This window comes from Myxine glutinosa, chromosome 14 (genome assembly GCF_964187855.1).
Source record: "Myxine glutinosa chromosome 14, kmMyxGlut1.1, whole genome shotgun sequence".
Taxonomy (NCBI): Eukaryota; Metazoa; Chordata; class Myxini; order Myxiniformes; family Myxinidae; genus Myxine; species Myxine glutinosa.
The window spans coordinates 84,703,357-84,727,515 of record NC_136274.1 but is presented as its reverse complement, the minus strand read 5'-3'; the positions used below and the strand labels follow the sequence as shown (position 1 = coordinate 84,727,515).

Genomic DNA, 24,159 nt, shown 5'->3' with positions numbered 1-24,159 from the left:
ATCCACAACATCAAGTACACATTATCATCTCCTATCCAAACCAATTATCATCTCATATCCACATACACATTATCATCTCAAATCCACATTCACATTATCATCTCCTATCACCACACCTTATCATCTCATATCCACATCACACTATCATCTCTTATCACACACACATTATCATCTCCTATCCACATACACATTATCATCTCATATCCACATACACATTATCATCTTCATATCCACACACACATTATCATCTCATATCCACATACACATTATCATCTCATATCCTACACACACATTATCATCTCATATCTACACACACATTATCATCTCATATCCACATACACATTATCATCTCATATCCTACACACACATTATCATCTCATATCCACACACACATTATCATCTCATATCCACATACACATTATCATCTTATATCTACACCACACATTATCATCTCATATCCACACACACATTATCATCTCATATCCACACACACATTATCATCTCATATCCACAACACACATTATCATCTCCCATATCCACACACTACATTATCATCTCATATCCCCTACACATAATCATCTCATATCCACACACAACATTATCATCTCATATCCACATACACATTATCATCTCATATCCACACACACATTATCATCTCATATCCACATCACACATTATCATCTCATATCCACACACACATTATCATCTCATATCCACATACACATTATCATCTCATATCCACATACACATTATCATCTCATATCCACACACACATTATCATCTCATATCCACACACACATTATCATCTCATATCCACATACACATTATCATCTCATATCTACACACACTTATCATCTCAATCACACACACATTATCATCTCATATCCACACACACATTATCATCTCATATCCACATACACATTATCATCTCATATCCACACACACATTATCATCTCATATCCACACACACATTATCATCTCATATCCACACACTACATCATTCATCTCATATCCACACTCACATTATCATCTCATATCCAACACACACATTATCATCTCATATCCACACACACATTATCATCTCAATATCCACACTACACATTATCATCTCATATCCACACAACACATTATCATCTCATATCCACACACACATTATCATCTCATATCACACACACATATCATCTCATATCCACACACACATTATCATCTCATATCTACACACACATTATCATCTCATATCACAAACACATTATCATCTCATATCTACACACACATTATCATCTCATATCCACATACACATTATCATCTCATATCCACACACACATTATCATCTCATATCCACACACACATTATCATCTCATATCCACACACACATTATCATCTCATATCTACACACACATTATCATCTCATATCCACACACACATTATCATCTCATATCCACACACACATTATCATCTCATATCCACACACACATTATCATCTCATATCCACACACACATTATCATCTCATATCCACACACACATTATCATCTCATATCCACATCACACATTATCATCTCATATCCACACACACATTATCATCTCATATCTACACACACATTATCATCTCATATCCACACACACATTATCATCTCATATCCACACACACATTATCATCTCATATCCACACACACATTATCATCTCATATCCACACACACATTATCATCTCATATCACACACACATTATCATCTCATATCCACACACACATTATCATCTCATATCCACACACACATTATCATCTCATATCCACATCACATTATCATCTCATATCCACACACACATTATCATCTCATATCACACACACATTATCATCTCATATCCACACACACATTATCATCTCATATCTACACACACATTATCATCTCATATCCACATACACATTATCATCTCATATCCACACACACATTATCATCTCATATCCACACACACATTATCATCTCATATCCACACACACATTATCATCTCATATCCACACACATTATCATCTCATATCACAACACACATTATCATCTCATATCCACACACACATTATCATCTCATATCCACACACACATTATCATCTCATATCCACACACACATTATCATCTCATATCTACACACACATTATCATCTCATATCCACACACACATTATCATCTCATATCCACACACACATTATCATCTCATATCCACACACACATTATCATCTCATATCCACACACACATTATCATCTCATATCCACACACACATTATCATCTCATATCCACACACACATTATCATCTCATATCCACACACACATTATCATCTCATATCTACACACACATTATCATCTCATATCCACATACACATTATCATCTCATATCCACACACACATTATCATCTCATATCCACACACACATTATCATCTCATATCCACATCACATTATCATCTCATATCCACACACACATTATCATCTCATATCACAATCATTATCATCTACACCACATTATCATCTCATATCCACACACACATTATCATCTCATATCCACACACACATTATCATCTCATATCCACACACACATTATCATCTCATATCCACATACACATTATCATCTCATATCCACACACACATTATCATCTCATATCCACACACACATTATCATCTCATATCCACACACACATTATCATCTCATATCCACACACACATTATCATCTCATATCCACACACACATTATCATCTCATATCCACACACACATTATCATCTCATATCCACACACACATTATCATCTCATATCCACACACACATTATCATCTCATATCCACACACACATTATCATCTCATATCCACATTCACATTATCATCTCATATCCACACACATTATCATCTCATATCCACACACATTATCATCTCATATCCACACACACATTATCATCTCATATCCACACACAATATCATCTCATATCCACACACACATTATCATCTCATATCTACACACACATTATCATCTCATATCCACACACACATTATCATCTCATATCCACACACACATTATCATCTCATATCCACATACACATTATCATCTCATATCCACACACACATTATCATCTCATATCTACACACATTATCATCTTATATCTACACACACATTATCATCTCATATCCACACACACATTATCATCTCATATCCACATTCACATTATCATCTCATATCCACACACACATTATCATCTCATATCCACACACACATTATCATCTCATATCCACACACACATTATCATCTCATATCTACACACACATTATCATCTCATATCCACATACACATTATCATCTCATATCACACATCACATTATCATCTCATATCCACACACACATTATCATCTCATATCCACACACACATTATCATCTCATATCCACACACACATTATCATCTCATATCCACACACACATTATCATCTCATATCCACATTCACATTATCATCTCATATCCACACACACATTATCATCTCATATCCACACACACATTATCATCTCATATCCACACACAACATTATCATCTCATATCCACACACACATTATCATCTCATATCCACACACACATTATCATCTTATATCTACACACACATTATCATCTCATATCCACACACACATTATCATCTCATATCCACATTCACATTATCATCTCATATCCACACACACATTATCATCTCATATCTACACACACATTATCATCTCATATCCACATCACATTATCATCTCATATCCACATCACATTATCATCTCATATCCACATTCACATTATCATCTCATATCCACACACACATTATCATCTCATATCTACACACACATTATCATCCATATCTACACACACATTATCATCTCATATCCACATTCAACATTATCATCTCATATCCACACACACATTATCATCTCATATCTACACACACATTATCATCTCATATCCTACACACACATTATCATCTCATATCCACATACACATTATCATCTCATATCCACATTCACATTATCATCTCATATCCACATCACATTATCATCTCATATCCACATTCACATTATCATCTCATATCCACATACACATTATCATCTCATATCCACACACACATTATCATCTCATATCCACATACACATTATCATCTCATATCCACACACACATTATCATCTCATATCCACATTCACATTATCATCTCATATCCACACACACATTATCATCTCATATCCACACACACATTATCATCTCATATCCACACACACATTATCATCTCATATCCACACACACATTATCATCTCATATCCACACACACATTATCATCTCATATCCACATTCACATTATCATCTCATATCCACATTCACATTATCATCTCATATCCACACACACATTATCATCTCATATCCACATACACATTATCATCTCATATCTACACACACATTATCATCTCATATCCACATTCACATTATCATCTCATATCCACACTCACATTATCATCTCATATCCACACACACATTATCATCTCATATCCACATCACATTATCATCTCATATCCACATACACATTATCATCTCATATCCACATCACATTATCATCTCATATCCACATTCACATTATCATCTCATATCCACATTCACATTATCATCTCATATCCACATACACATTATCATCTCATATCCACACACACATTATCATCTCATATCCACATTCACATTATCATCTCATATCCACACACACATTATCATCTCATATCCACATTCACATATCATCTCATATCCACACACACATTATCATCTCATATCTACACACACATTATCATCTCATATCCACACACACATTATCATCTCATATCCACACACACATTATCATCTCATATCCACTACACACATTATCATCTCATATCCACATTCACATTATCATCTCATATCCACATTCACATTATCATCTCATATCCACACACACATTATCATCTCATATCCACATACACATTATCATCTCATATCTACACACACATTATCATCTCATATCCACATTCACATTATCATCTCATATCCACATTCACATTATCATCTCATATCCACACACACATTATCATCTCATATCCACATTCACATTATCATCTCATATCCACATTCACATTATCATCTCATATCCACATACACATTATCATCTCATATCCACACACACATTATCATCTCATATCCACACACACATTATCATCTCATATCCACATCACATTATCATCTCATATCCACAATCACATTATCATCTCATATCCACACACACATTATCATCTCATATCCACACACACATTATCATCTCATATCCACACACACATTATTCATCTCATATCCACACACACATTATCATCTCATATCTACACTACACATTATCATCTCATATCCACACACACATTATCATCTCATATCCACACACACATTATCATCTCATATCCACATTCACATTATCATCTCATATCCACATTCACATTATCATCTCATACCACATTCACATTATCATCTCATATCCACATTCACATTATCATCTCATATCCACAATCACATTATCATCTCATATCCACACACACATTATCATCTCATATCCACACACACATTATCATCTCATATCCACACACACATTATCATCTCATATCCACACACACATTATCATCTCATATCACACACACATTATCATCTCATATCCACAACACATTATCATCTCATATCTACACACACATTATCATCTCATATCCACACACACATTATCATCTCATATCCACACACACATTATCATCTCATATCCACACACACATTATCATCTCATATCCACACACACATTATCATCTCATATCCACATTCACATTATCATCTCATATCTACACACACATTATCATCTCATATCTACACACACATTATCATCTCATATCCACACACACATTATCATCTCATATCCACACACACATTATCATCTCATATCCACACACACATTATCATCTCATATCCACACACACATTATCATCTCATATCCACACACACATTATCATCTCATATCCACACACACATTATCATCTCATATCCACATTCACATTATCATCTCATATCCACACACACATTATCATCTCATATCCACACACACATTATCATCTCATATCCACATTCACATTATCATCTCATATCCACACACACATTATCATCTCATATCCACACACACATTATCATCTCATATCCACATTCACATTATCATCTCATATCCACACACACATTATCATCTCATATCCACACACACATTATCATCTCATATCCACATTCACATTATCATCTCATATCCACACACACATTATCATCTCATATCCACACACACATTATCATCTCATATCCACACACACATTATCATCTCATATCCACACACACATTATCATCTCATATCCACACACACATTATCATCTCATATCCACATCACATTATCATCTCATATCCACACACACATTATCATCTCATATCTACACACACATTATCATCTCATATCCACACACACATTATCATCTCATATCCACACACACATTATCATCTCATATCCACATTCACATTATCATCTCATATCCACATTCACATTATCATCTCATATCCACATTCACATTATCATCTCATATCCACATTCACATTATCATCTCATATCCACATTCACATTATCATCTCATATCCACACACACATTATCATCTCATATCCACACACACATTATCATCTCATATCCTACACACACATTATCATCTCATATCCACACACACATTATCATCTCATATCCACACACACATTATCATCTCATATCCACACACACATTATCATCTCATATCTACACACACATTATCATCTCATATCCACACACACATTATCATCTCATATCCACACACACATTATCATCTCATATCCACACACACATTATCATCTCATATCCACACACACATTATCATCTCATATCCACATTCACATTATCATCTCATATCTACACACACATTATCATCTCATATCCACACACACATTATCATCTCATATCCACACACACATTATCATCTCATATCCACACACACATTATCATCTCATATCTACACACACATTATCATCTCATATCCACACACACATTATCATCTCATATCCACACACACATTATCATCTCATATCCACATTCACATTATCATCTCATATCCACACACACATTATCATCTCATATCCACACACACATTATCATCTCATATCCACCACACACATTATCATCTCATATCCACACACACATTATCATCTCATATCCACACACACATTATCATCTCCTATCCACATACACATTATCATCTCATATCCACATTCACATTATCATCTCCTATCCACACACACATTATCATCTCCTATCCACACACACATTATCATCTCATATCCACATTCACATTATCATCTCATATCCACACACACATTATCATCTCATATCCACATTCACATTATCATCTCATATCCACACACACATTATCATCTCATATCCACACACACATTATCATCTCATATCCACACACAACATTATCATCTCATATCCACACACACATTATCATCTCATATCCACATTCACATTATCATCTCATATCCACACACACATTATCATCTCATATCCACATTCACATTATCATCTCATATCCACACACACATTATCATCTCATATCTACACACACATTATCATCTCATATCCACACACACATTATCATCTCATATCCACACACACATTATCATCTCATATCCACATTCACATTATCATCTCATATCCACACACACATTATCATCTCATATCCCACATACACATTATCATCTCATATCCACACAACACATTATCATCTCATATCCACACACACATTATCATCTCATATCCACACACACATTATCATCTCATATCCACACACACATTATCATCTCATATCCACACACACATTATCATCTCATATCCACATTCACATTATCATCTCATATCCACACACACATTATCATCTCATATCCACATTCACATTATCATCTCATATCCACACACACATTATCATCTCATATCCACATTCACATTATCATCTCATATCCACACACACATTATCATCTCATATCCACACACACATTATCATCTCATATCCACATTCACATTATCATCTCATATCCACATTCACATTATCATCTCATATCCACACACACATTATCATCTCATATCCACACACACATTATCATCTCATATCCACATACACATTATCATCTCATATCCACACACACATTATCATCTCATATCCACACACACATTATCATCTCATATCCACACACACATTATCATCTCCTATCCACACACACATTATCATCTCATATCCACACACACATTATCATCTCATATCCACACACACATTATCATCTCATATCCACACACACATTATCATCTCCTATCCACATTCACATTATCATCTCATATCCACACACACATTATCATCTCATATCCACACACACATTATCATCTCATATCCACACACACATTATCATCTCATATCCACACACACATTATCATCTCCTATCTACACACACATTATCATCTCATATCCACATACACATTATCATCTCATATCCACATACACATTATCATCTCATATCCACACACACATTATCATCTCATATCCACACACACATTATCATCTCATATCCACACACACATTATCATCTCCTATCCACACACACATTATCATCTCATATCCACACACACATTATCATCTCATATCCACACACACATTATCATCTCATATCCACACAACACATTATCATCTCCTATCCACATTCACATTATCATCTCATATCCACACACACATTATCATCTCATATCCACACACACATTATCATCTCATATCCACACACACATTATCATCTCATATCCACACACACATTATCATCTCCTATCTACACACACATTATCATCTCCTATCCACACACACATTATCATCTCATATCCACATTCACATTATCATCTCATATCCACACACACATTATCATCTCCTATCCACATACACATTATCATCTCCTATCCACACACACATTATCATCTCATATCCACACACACATTATCATCTCATATCCACACACACATTATCATCTCATATCCACACACACATTATCATCTCATATCCACACTCACATTATCATCTCATATCCACACACACATTATCATCTCATATCCACACACACATTAATCATCTCATATCCACATTCACATTATCATCTCATATCCACACACACATTATCATCTCATATCCACACACACATTATCATCTCATATCCACACACACATTATCATCTCATATCCACACACACATTATCATCTCATATCCACACACACATTATCATCTCATATCCACACACACATTATCATCTCATATCCACATTCACATTATCATCTCATATCCACACACACATTATCATCTCATATCCACATTCACATTATCATCTCATATCCACACACACATTATCATCTCATATCACACTCACATTATCATCTCATATCCACACACACATTATCATCTCATATCCACACACACATTATCATCTCATATCCACATTCACATTATCATCTCATATCCACACACACATTATCATCTCATATCCACATACACATTATCATCTCATATCCACACACACATTATCATCTCATATCCACACACACATTATCATCTCATATCCACACACACATTATCATCTCATATCCACATTCACATTATCATCTCATATCCACACACACATTATCATCTCATATCCACATTCACATTATCATCTCATATCCACACACACATTATCATCTCATATCCACATTCACATTATCATCTCATATCCACACACCTTATCATCTCATATCCACATTCACATTATCATCTCATATCCACACACACATTATCATCTCATATCCACACACACATTATCATCTCATATCCACATTCACATTATCATCTCATATCCACATTCATCTCACACATTATCATCTCATATCCACACACACATTATCATCTCATATCCACATACACATTATCATCTCATATCCACACACACATATCATCTCATATCCACACACACATTATCATCTCATATCCACACACACATTATCATCTCCTATCCACACACACATTATCATCTCATATCCACACACACATTATCATCTCATATCCACACACACATTATCATCTCATATCCACACACACATTATCATCTCCTATCCACATTCACATTATCATCTCATATCCACACACACATTATCATCTCATATCCACATACACATTATCATCTCATATCACACACACATTATCATCTCCTATCCACACACACATTATCATCTCATATCCACACACACATTATCATCTCATATCCACACACACATTATCATCTCATATCCACACACACATTATCATCTCCTATCCACATTCACATTATCATCTCATATCCACACACACATTATCATCTCATATCCACACACACATTATCATCTCATATCCACACACACATTATCATCTCATATCCACACACACATTATCATCTCCTATCTACACACACATTATCATCTCATATCCACACACACATTATCATCTCATATCCACACACACATTATCATCTCATATCCACACACACATTATCATCTCATATCCACACACACATTATCATCTCCTATCCACACACACATTATCATCTCATATCCACACACACATTATCATCTCATATCCACACACACATTATCATCTCCTATCCACACACACATTATCATCTCCTATCCACACACACATTATCATCTCATATCCACACACACATTATCATCTCATATCCACACACACATTATCATCTCATATCCACACACACACATTATCATCTCCTATCCACACACACATTATCATCTCATATCCACACACACATTATCATCTCATATCCACACACACATTATCATCTCATATCCACACACACATTATCATCTCCTATCTACACACACATTATCATCTCATATCCACACACACATTATCATCTCATATCCACACACACATTATCATCTCCTATCTACACACACATTATCATCTCATATCCACACACACATTATCATCTCATATCCACACACACATTATCATCTCATATCTACACACACATTATCATCTCATATCCACACACACATTATCATCTCATATCCACATACACATTATCATCTCATATCCACACACACATTATCATCTCATATCTACACACACATTATCATCTCATATCTACACACACATTATCATCTCATATCCACACACATTATCATCTCATATCCACATACACATTATCATCTCATATCCACACACACATTATCATCTCATATCTACACACACATTATCATCTCATATCCACACACATTATCATCTCATATCCACATACACATTATCATCTCATATCCACACACACATTATCATCTCATATCTACACACACATTATCATCTCATATCTACACACACATTATCATCTCATATCCACACACACATTATCATCTCATATCCACATACACATTATCATCTCATATCCACACACACATTATCATCTCATATCCACACACACATTATCATCTCATATCCACACACACATTATCATCTCATATCCACACACACATTATCATCTCATATCCACATTCACATTATCATCTCATATCGACACACACATTATCATCTCATATCCACACACACATTATCATCTCATATCCACACATATTATCATCTCATATCCACACACACATTATCATCTCATATCCACAACACATTATCATCTCCTATCTACACACACATTATCATCTCATATCCACACACACATTATCATCTCATATCCACATACACATTATCATCTCCTATCCACATACACATTATCATCTCCTATCCACATACACATTATCATCTCATATCCACACACACATTATCATCTCCTATCCACATACACATTATCATCTCATATCCACATACACATTATCATCTCATATCCACATACACATTATCATCTCCTATCCACATACACATTATCATCTCATATCCACATACACATTATCATCTCCTATCCACATACACATTATCATCTCATATCCACATTCACATTATCATCTCATATCCACATACACATTATCATCTCCTATCCACATACACATTATCATCTCCTATCCACATACACATTATCATCTCCACATACACATTATCATCTCCTATCCACATACACATTATCATCTCATATCCACATACACATTATCATCTCATATCCACATACACATTATCATCTCCTATCCACATACACATTATCATCTCCTATCCACATACACATTATCATCTCATATCCACATACACATTATCATCTCCTATCCACATACACATTATCATCTCATATCCACATACACATTATCATCTCATATCCACATACACATTATCATCTCCTATCCACATACACATTATCATCTCCTATCCACATACACATTATCATCTCCTATCCACATACACATTATCATCTCATATCCACATACACATTATCATCTCATATCCACATACACATTATCATCTCATATCCACATACACATTATCATCTCCTATCCACATACACATTATCATCTCATATCCACACACACATTATCATCTCCTATCCACATACACATTATCATCTCATATCCACATACACATTATCATCTCATATCCACATACACATTATCATCTCCTATCCACATACACATTATCATCTCATATCCACATACACATTATCATCTCCTATCCACATACACATTATCATCTCATATCCACACACACATTATCATCTCATATCCACACACACATTATCATCTCCTATCCACATACACATTATCATCTCATATCCACATACACATTATCATCTCATATCCACATACACATTATCATCTCATATCCACATACACATTATCATCTCCTATCCACATACACATTATCATCTCCTATCCACATACACATTATCATCTCATATCCACATACACATTATCATCTCCTATCCACATACACATTATCATCTCATATCCACATACACATTATCATCTCCTATCCACATACACATTATCATCTCATATCCACATACACATTATCATCTCCTATCCACATACACATTATCATCTCATATCCACACACACATTATCATCTCCTATCCACATACACATTATCATCTCATATCCACACACACATTATCATCTCATATCCACATACACATTATCATCTCCTATCCACATACACATTATCATCTCATATCCACATACACATTATCATCTCCTATCCACATACACATTATCATCTCATATCCACATACACATTATCATCTCCTATCCACATACACATTATCATCTCATATCCACACACACATTATCATCTCATCTCCACACACACATTATCATCTCATATCCACATACACATTATCATCTCCTATCCACATACACATTATCATCTCCTATCCACATACACATTATCATCTCCTATCCACACACACATTATCATCTCCTATCCACACACACATTATCATCTCCTATCCACATACACATTATCATCTCATATCCACACACACATTATCATCTCCTATCCACATACACATTATCATCTCCTATCCACACACACATTATCATCTCATATCCACATTATCATCTCCTATCCACACACACATTATCATCTCCTATCCACATACACATTATCATCTCCTATCCACACACACATTATCATCTCCTATCCACATACACATTATCATCTCCTATCCACACACACATTATCATCTCATATCCACATTATCATCTCATATCCACACACACATTATCATCTCATATCCACATACACATTATCATCTCATATCCACATACACATTATCATCTCCTATCCACATACACATTATCATCTCCTATCCACATACACATTATCATCTCCTATCCACACACACATTATCATCTCATATCCACATTATCATCTCCTATCCACACACACATTATCATCTCATATCCACACACACATTATCATCTCATATCCACATACACATTATCATCTCCTATCCACATACACATTATCATCTCCTATCCACACACACATTATCATCTCATATCCACATACACATTATCATCTCCTATCCACATACACATTATCATCTCCTATCCACACACACATTATCATCTCCTATCCACATACACATTATCATCTCCTATCCACATTATCATCTCCTATCCACACACACATTATCATCTCCTATCCACATACACATTATCATCTCCTATCCCACATTATCATCTCATATCCACACACACATTATCATCTCCTATCCACATACACATTATCATCTCCTATCCACATTATCATCTCCTATCCACACACACATTATCATCTCCTATCCACATACACATTATCATCTCCTATCCACATTATCATCTCCTATCCACACACACATTATCATCTCCTATCCACATACACATTATCATCTCCTATCCACATACACATTATCATCTCCTATCCACACACACATTATCATCTCCTATCCACATACACATTATCATCTCCTATCCTATCATCTCCTATCCCACATCACACATTATCATCTCCTATCCACACACACATATCATCTCCTATCCACATACACATTATCATCTCCTATCCCAACATTATCATCTCCTATCCACACACACATTATCATCTCCTATCCACATACACATTCACCCATCACATTATCATCTCCTATCCACACACACATTATCATCTCCTATCCACATACACATATCATCTCCTATCCACAACACAAATCATCACCTATCCACACACATATCACTCATTCCACAACACATTATCAACCCTATCCACATACACATATCATCTCCTATCCACAATACACATTATCATCTCATATCCACATACACATTATCATCTCAATCCACCATACACATTATCATCTCCTATCCACATACACATTATCATCTCCTATCCACATACACATTATCATCTCCTACCACATACACATTATCATCTCCTATCCACACCATCACAACATTATCATCTCATATCCACATACACATTATCATCTCCCTATCCACATACACATTATCATCTCCTATCCACATACACATTATCATCTCCTATCCACATACACATTATCATCTCATATCCACATACACATTATCATCTCCTATCCACATACACATATCATCTCCTATCCACATACACATTATCATCTCATATCCACATACACATTATCATCTCCTATCCACATACACATAACATCTCATATCCACATACACATTATCATCCTCCTATCCACCCATACACATTATCATCTCCTATCCACATACACATTATCATCTCCTATCCACACACACATTATCATCTCCTATCCACACACACATTATCATCTCCTATCCACATACACATTATCATCTCCTATCCACACACACATTATCATCTCATACCACATTCATCTCCTATCCACACACACATTATCATCTCATATCCACACACACATTATCATCTCATATCCACATACACATATCATCTCCTATCCACATACACATTATCATCTCCTATCCACACACACATTATCATCTCATATCCACATACACATTATCATCTCCTATCCACATCACACATTATCATCTCCTACCACACACACATTATCATCTCCTATCCACATACACATTATCATCTCCTATCCACATATCAACTCCTATCCACACACACATATCATCTCCTATCCACATACACATTATCATCTCCTATCCACATATCATCTCATATCCACACACACATTATCATCTCCTATCCACATACACATTATCATCTCCTATCCACATTATCATCTCCTATCCACACACACATTATCATCTCCTATCCACATTATCATCTCCTATCCACACACACATTATCATCCTATCCACATACACATTATCATCTCCTATCCACATACACATTATCATCTCCTATCCACACACACATTATCATCTCCTATCCACATACACATTATCATCTCCTATCCACATACACATTATCATCTCCTATCCACACACACATTATCATCTCCTATCCACATACACATTATCATCTCCTATCCACATTATCATCTCCTATCCACACACACATTATCATCTCCTATCCACATACACATTATCATCTCCTATCCACAATATCAATCTCCTATCCACACACACATTATCATCTCCTATCCACATACACATTATCATCTCCTATCCACATACACATTATCATCTCCTATCCACACACACATTCATCTCATATCCACATACACATTATCATCTCTATCCACATACACATTAACATCTCCTATCCACATACACATTATCATCTCATATCCACACACACATTATCATCTCCTATCCACATACACATTATCATCTCCTATCCACATTATCATCTCCTATCCACACACACATTATCATCTCCTATCCACATACACATTATCATCTCCTATCCACATATCATCTCATATCCACACACACATTATCATCTCATATCCACATTATCATCTCATATCCACACACACATTATCATCTCATATCCACACACACATTATCATCTCATATCCACATACACATTATCATCTCCTATCCACATACACATTATCATGTCATATCCACACACACATTATCATCTCATATCCACACACACATTATCATCTCATATCCACACACACATTATCATCTCCTATCCACACACACATTATCATCTCCTATCCACATACACATTATCATCTCCTATCCACACACACATTATCATCTCCTATCCACATACACATTATCATCTCCTATCCACACACACATTATCATCTCCTATCCACACACACATTATCATCTCCTATCCACATACACATTATCATCTCCTATCCACACACATTATCATCTCCTATCCACACACACATTATCATCTCATATCCACACACACATTATCATCTCATATCCACACACATTATCATCTCCTATCCACACACACATTATCATCTCCTATCCACATACACATTATCATCTCCTATCCACACACACATTATCATCTCCTATCCACATACACATTATCATCTCCTATCCACACACACATTATCATCTCCTATCCACACACACATTATCATCTCCTATCCACATACACATTATCATCTCCTATCCACACACACATTATCATCTCATATCCACATACACATTATCATCTCCTATCCACATACACATTATCATCTCCTATCCACACACACATTATCATCTCCTATCCACATACACATTATCATCTCCTATCCACACACACATTATCATCTCATATCCACACACACATTATCATCTCATATCCACACACACATTATCATCTCCTATCCACACACACATTATCATCTCCTATCCACATACACATTATCATCTCCTATCCACACACACATTATCATCTCATATCCACACACACATTATCATCTCCTATCCACATACACATTATCATCTCCTATCCACATACACATTATCATCTCCTATCCACACACACATTATCATCTCATATCCACACACACATTATCATCTCCTATCCACATACACATTATCATCTCCTATCCACACACACATTATCATCTCATATCCACATTATCATCTCCTATCCACATACACATTATCATCTCCTATCCACATACACATTATCATCTCATATCCACATACACATTATCATCTCCTATCCACATACACATTATCATCTCATATCCACACACACATTATCATCTCCTATCCACATACACATTATCATCTCATATCCACATACACATTATCATCTCATATCCACACACACATTATCATCTCATATCCACACACACATTATCATCTCATATCCACACACACATTATCATCTCCTATCCACATACACATTATCATCTCATATCCACATACACATTATCATCTCATATCCACACACACATTATCATCTCATATCCACACACACATTATCATCTCATATCCACACACACATTATCATCTCCTATCCACATACACATTATCATCTCATATCCACATACACATTATCATCTCATATCCACACACACATTATCATCTCATATCCACACACACATTATCATCTCCTATCCACATACACATTATCATCTCATATCCACATACACATTATCATCTCATATCCACACACACATTATCATCTCATATCCACACACACATTATCATCTCATATCCACATACACATTATCATCTCATATCCACATACACATTATCATCTCATATCCACACACACATTATCATCTCCTATCCACATACACATTATCATCTCATATCCACATACACATTATCATCTCATATCCACACACACATTATCATCTCATATCCACACACACATTATCATCTCCTATCCACATACACATTATCATCTCCTATCCACATACACATTATCATCTCCTATCCACATACACATTATCATCTCCTATCCACACACACATTATCATCTCCTATCCACATACACATTATCATCTCATATCCACACACACATTATCATCTTATATCCACACACACATTATCATCTCCTATCCACACACACATTATCATCTCATATCCACACACAGATCCCTGGTGTTGGGCTAGCGGCTAGGGTGCCGGCTTAGGATCCTAGGATCCTGGGTTCGAATCGCGGTCGATCGCTGAATTAACACCAGGGGGGTTGACTCAGCCTGTCATCCTTCCGAGGTCGGCTAATTGAGTACCAGTTCACTGGTAATTCCCTGTTTGTCGTTGAAGGTGGCAAAAAGGGTTGGCGTCAGGAAGGGCATCCGGCCGTAAAACATTGCTTCAAAAAGGGGACCAAAAAACAACAACTACCACGGTCCCCGAAAAGGCCAACCCCCGCTTTGCGGGGAAAAATGGCCTCTAAACGGTGGTTTTTTTTATCCACACACACATTATCCTCTCCTATCCACACACACATTATCATCTCCTATCCACCCACACCTACTATCGTCTCCTTTTGACCCACACAGACTATTGTCGCCTATCGACCCATCCAGACGATTGTCTCCTATCGACCCATCCAGACTATTGTCTCCTATCGACCCATCCAGACTATTGTCTCCTCTCGACCCATCCAGACTATTGTCTCCTATCGACCCATACAGACTATTGTCTCCTATCGACCCATACAGACTATTGTCTCCTATTGACCCATACAGACGATTGTCTCCTATCGACCCTTCCGGACTATTGTCTCCTATCGACCCATACAGACTATTGTCTCCTACAGACCCATACAGACTATTGTGTCCTATCGACCCATACAGACTATTGTCTCCTATCGACCCATATAGACGATTGTCTCCTATCAACCCATACAGACTGTTGTCTCCTGTAGACCCATACAGACTATTATCTCCTTTTGACCCATCCAGACTATTGTCTCCTATCGACCCACACAGACTATTGTCTCCATTCGACCCATACAGACTGTTGTCTTCTATCTATGCATACCGACTATTATCTCCTATCGACCCATACAGACGATTAATCTCCATTTGACCCACACAGACTATTGTCTCCTATCGACCCTTACAGATGATTGTCTCCATTCGACCCATGCAGACGATTTTCTTCTATCGACCCATACAGACTATTATCTTCCTATCGACCCACACAGACTATTGTCTCCTATCGACCCATAGAGACTATTGTCTCCTATCGACCCATACAGACTATTGTCTCCTATCGACCCATACAGACTATTGTCTTCTGTCGACCCACACAGACTATTGTCTCCTATCGCCCCATACAGACTATTGTCTCCATTCGACCCATACAGACTATTGTCTTCTATCGACCCATACAAACGATTGTCTTCTATCGACCCATACAGACTATTGTCTTCTATCGATCCATACAAACTATTGTCTTCTATCGACCCATACAGACTGTTGTCTTCTGCCCACCAACAGTGACTATTGTCTCCTATCGACTCACAGAGACTATCCTCTCTACATTTACTTTGTTTGTTAGCTCTTCCTGTCTGCTTACACGTTTATTATCTCAACCCACTCGGTTCCATTGTCTGCTGACTTATGCTGCTCATGTTCCTTCCTTCCATATTCCTCCATCCTCCCTTGTACGTCAAGCCCTTCCACTCCTTTGTGTGGCAGTTTTCCTCCTCTGTCAATCAGCTCATCTATGAGCCTCAATCTCTGCAAAAGAGCTAAAAAAAAAATTCTATAAATATGCAAATTGAGGACTAAATGCATTGCTCATAAAAAAATATTTTAAAAGAGGGGAAATAATAGCTTCTCAGCTCTTTTACCTACCAGTGACATAAAGTTCTACTGTAGCCATGGCAACTCCATATCCATTCCATACTTCACACTGATATGTTCCAGAATGCTGAGCATCAACAGACTCCAAAATCAAAGCCCCGTCACCACCACGACCTTCTCTGCTTCCAGCCCCTCCACCAGCACCACTTGGCAAATCTCCACGGTTAGCTCGCCATCCGACTCCCCCAGAAAGGGCCCGGCCTCCATGGAGCCAGCGGTATAGCGGTGCGGGATAAGCGGAGGCGAGGCAGGGAAGTCGAATGTTTGAACTGGATGAGATGGATATCGAAGCAGGTGGACGATCGAGGATCACTGGGGATGAATCTTTTACCTCTAGGAAAGAGAAAAAGGGTGGTTGGTGGAAACAAGTAAAACAACAAACAAGGTAGACAAAGAGAATCATTTCACAGAAAATGGAGAATGTTAAGAATAGGGATGCAGAATAATATTAAAATACAGGTGGTACTTATTGCCCTTGGAAAATAATGCAGTGCAACTGGTGTTGGGCTAGCGGCGAGGGTGCCGGCTTAGGATCCAAGGATCCTGGGTTCGAATCCCGGTCGATCGCTGAATTAACGCCAGGGGGGTTGACTCAGCCTGTCATCCTTCCGAGGTCGGCTAATTGAGTACCAGTTCACTGGTAATTCCCTGTTTGTCGTTAAAGGCGGCAAAAAGGGTTGGCGTCAGGAAGGGCATCCGGCCGTAAAACATTGCTTCAAATAGGGGACCGAAAAACAACAACAACCACGGTTCCCGAAAAAGGCCAACCCCCGCTTTGCGGGGAAAAATGGCCTCTAAAGGTGGTTTTTATCGGAGGTGGACAAATGCAACCACAGTGTGACTATGAAAAGATAGTTGAATTCTAAAAGAGAAGATGCTCGTAGGTTGACAGAAGCTTACTTTGTGATGATCGACTTAGAAGTAGAACTGCACCTGTTGCTCTCACATCACAGTCTCTTTCTTTTATACAGTACTGTGTGTGTGTGTGTGTGTATGTATATATATATATATATATATGTCAGGTCTCAGATTTGTTACTGCTTAATGCTCAATTATAAATGCCGGTTGACTGACGTATTACCACGTAAGCTATGTTATAAAATGCTGTTCTATAATGTTATTTCATGAGTTAATAAAATGTATTCGAACCTTAGGTAGGCTGCTTGAATCGTAGACATAAATCCTTTGATAAATTGCCAAAAACATTAACTGTTTTGTTTAATGACAGTGACGCCTGAGTTACAATGAGGTTTTTGCTTCGCTTTCATTTAAAATGAGGTCATGCTGGACAATGGTATACGTGTGCTTTTTTCGAGGCTGGTCATAAAACCACGCCCACATGCGCTTGTTTTTGCGTAATGCCAGTAGAATGACATAAACCTATCGTTAACTATATATATTTTGTTTTAATCTCAGCAACGCATGACTCTGTATAAACATGCTTTGGATTACTCATGTACACAAACCCATAAAATATATGGGTTTGTTTGGCTAAGCATACACTCTTCTCTTTGTGAGTTACAGTTCTGTTTTCTCGGAGCCCAGAGAAACAATTGGTCCAAATGATAAGGAAAAGCTGACTCCCCCGAATGATAACGGTGGGAGGAACCTCTCCCAGTGTTGTTTGTTCCCTCGGAGATTTCCTGATAAAACGTGTCCCTATATAAATGGACTGGGAATCAATGTGTTTTCAGGAAGGCTTGACGTGGCATGTTCTTGCTGTAGATTGCTGTAGACGTCGGTCTCCTCCGGATCCGTATAAGTTGGCTTTAATAAAAAACTGCGCCATTCCAGGCTATTGTGGACTTCTTTTGCAAACGAAGAGCTGATTCTTCACAGATGGTACCAGGAGTGGGGTGTCAACAGACGCGGAGGACGGGAAACGGAGCCCGAGGGACAGGAGGAAGGCTGACCTGAGGCCGGCGCCGGCACGTTGATTTGATTAAAGGTGGGAGTTGTTTTATATCAGAGGGCTATTATTCCAAATTCGTACCTTCCTCCTTCGAGCGGGTTCAGTCTCCTTGTCTTCCCCGCTGTCTGCACTCGAACAGAAATTGTAAGTAGAGGCTCATTTAGGCCTCAGAATGACGTAGCTTTGTTAAAGCCAGGATAAACAAGTAAGGATAGTAAGAGTAACGTTACAATATTTGCGCTGGATAAACATTAAGGGTAAAAAGCTAAGGATAGATTTTGCGCAGGATATCAGTAAGGATTTAACAGGAAGCTTAAAGTTACAGTTAGCACCAGGAGGGGAAAATGAGGTCGGACAGCCATATAGGCTGAAACCAGGTGGCCAAGATTTTTCCAGGAAGGAACAGCCCAGAGACAAGATGGGGTATGCCATTGCATGCCAGGGAACAAAGGGCTGTGGCTAAACTTAGATAAAAGGCCATAGGTTAACTTAGAAGGCCAAAGGGACATGGCCAGGAAAAGGGAAATGCGCAGGTACCATAGGTTTGACAAGAAGGTAGTGACAACTACGAGGTCAAGCCAGGAAGTTCTAGACAAGAGGTCCAGATAGAAGCAGGCCAGGACCTGGTGGACAAGAGAAAATAAATAAGCTCACAGGAAATGGGCCAGGTGAAACAATTAAGGAGGTAGTTAAGCAAGCAAATCAGCGGCTAATGCCGCTCGTCCATAATCCGGACCAAGACCCCGCGAAAGGGGAGGTAGCCACCATGCCCCCAACCCCCCCCCCCCAAGACCTGAGCTCAGCCCCGGGGCTCTAGGCAACACCCCAACACCCCCCGCCCTGCCTCCCCTTTCCACCTCAACCCACCCCCCGTCCAAACCCGTCCCAAAAAATCCTTTCCCTTGAATGAGAGACGTAACATGAATGAGGAATGAATGTATATTGGGATGTTAATTGACGTGTGTGTCTGGCCAATGTGTTTGTCTGTGTGTCATGTGCAAAGCAGAGGGTTTCGGTGTGAAACTTTGTAAGCGATCTGCTCGACTTGGGGGAAATTCAGGCCGGGAATGTCCATTTTAACGTCTATCCGAGAGAACAGGCGAGGTCCTGAACTGAGTCCGGATTTTCATCTGTTTGGGAGTTGTTTGGGAAGCGAATTGATATAAATCGGGTCAGGAAAGCACCCGGAGTGCCCTTGTCGATCTACTGTTGATATGAAGCGGTTTCTTGGAGATGGTTGCAGAATTCGAATCAATATGTGTGTTTTACTTGAATTGAAGAGTTCATTCAATGGCAGATATTGTGGATTGTATGTGTGGGATGTATCGCTGAGGCAGCTCACCTTTGAAATTGGTGTCATATAGTGCATTTTGGGGTCGGGTGCGATGAGGTTGCTCAGAGTGCCGGCGATAACTCGCCCACTCTCAGAGGAAGTGTGTGCCCAAATGCATTGTGGGTCATTTCGACTTTGCTGGATGTCGGACGTTCACATGTCAGTATCTTGTCAGAATCTTCTTCTTCATGTCATGTCCTTCATCCTTCATCTTCTTGTCAGAATTAGACATGAGTCATGAGCCATGTCGGAATAGTGGCCGGCTGCGACATATATGCCAGGCAATGTCACAGGACGAATCCGTTACTTATAAGATGGATTTTTATTTAAGATGGATTTATAAGATGGATAGATGGATGGATTTATTTAAGATGGTTAAATTAAACGATTTCAAGACAGAGTAATTAATTTCCGGAGCCAAAAAGTCTTGTTCATACAGTAAGGTACAGTGCGGAGTGGCGGCTGGAAGATGCATCGAAGCATTTGGGATGATCGATGCGCCGGACAAAGGGTATGCTGGCGAACGATGCTGATAAGGTTAAGTTATTAAAACGCATATGGGTCTGGAGGCAGA

The 24,159-nt window shown here is 37.6% G+C and overlaps 1 protein-coding gene across 1 annotated transcript in view; it reads right to left on the bottom strand.

The window, feature by feature from the left end:
• Window positions 1-24,159, bottom strand: part of LOC137439289 (cell adhesion molecule DSCAM) — a 214,620-nt gene that overhangs the window by 130,207 nt on the left and 60,254 nt on the right. Inside the window, exon 4 of the mRNA XM_078768014.1 lies at window positions 20,332-20,673. Within this exon, the coding sequence (XP_078624140.1) occupies window positions 20,332-20,673 (342 nt within the window). The remainder of the gene's footprint in view (window positions 1-20,331; window positions 20,674-24,159) is intronic.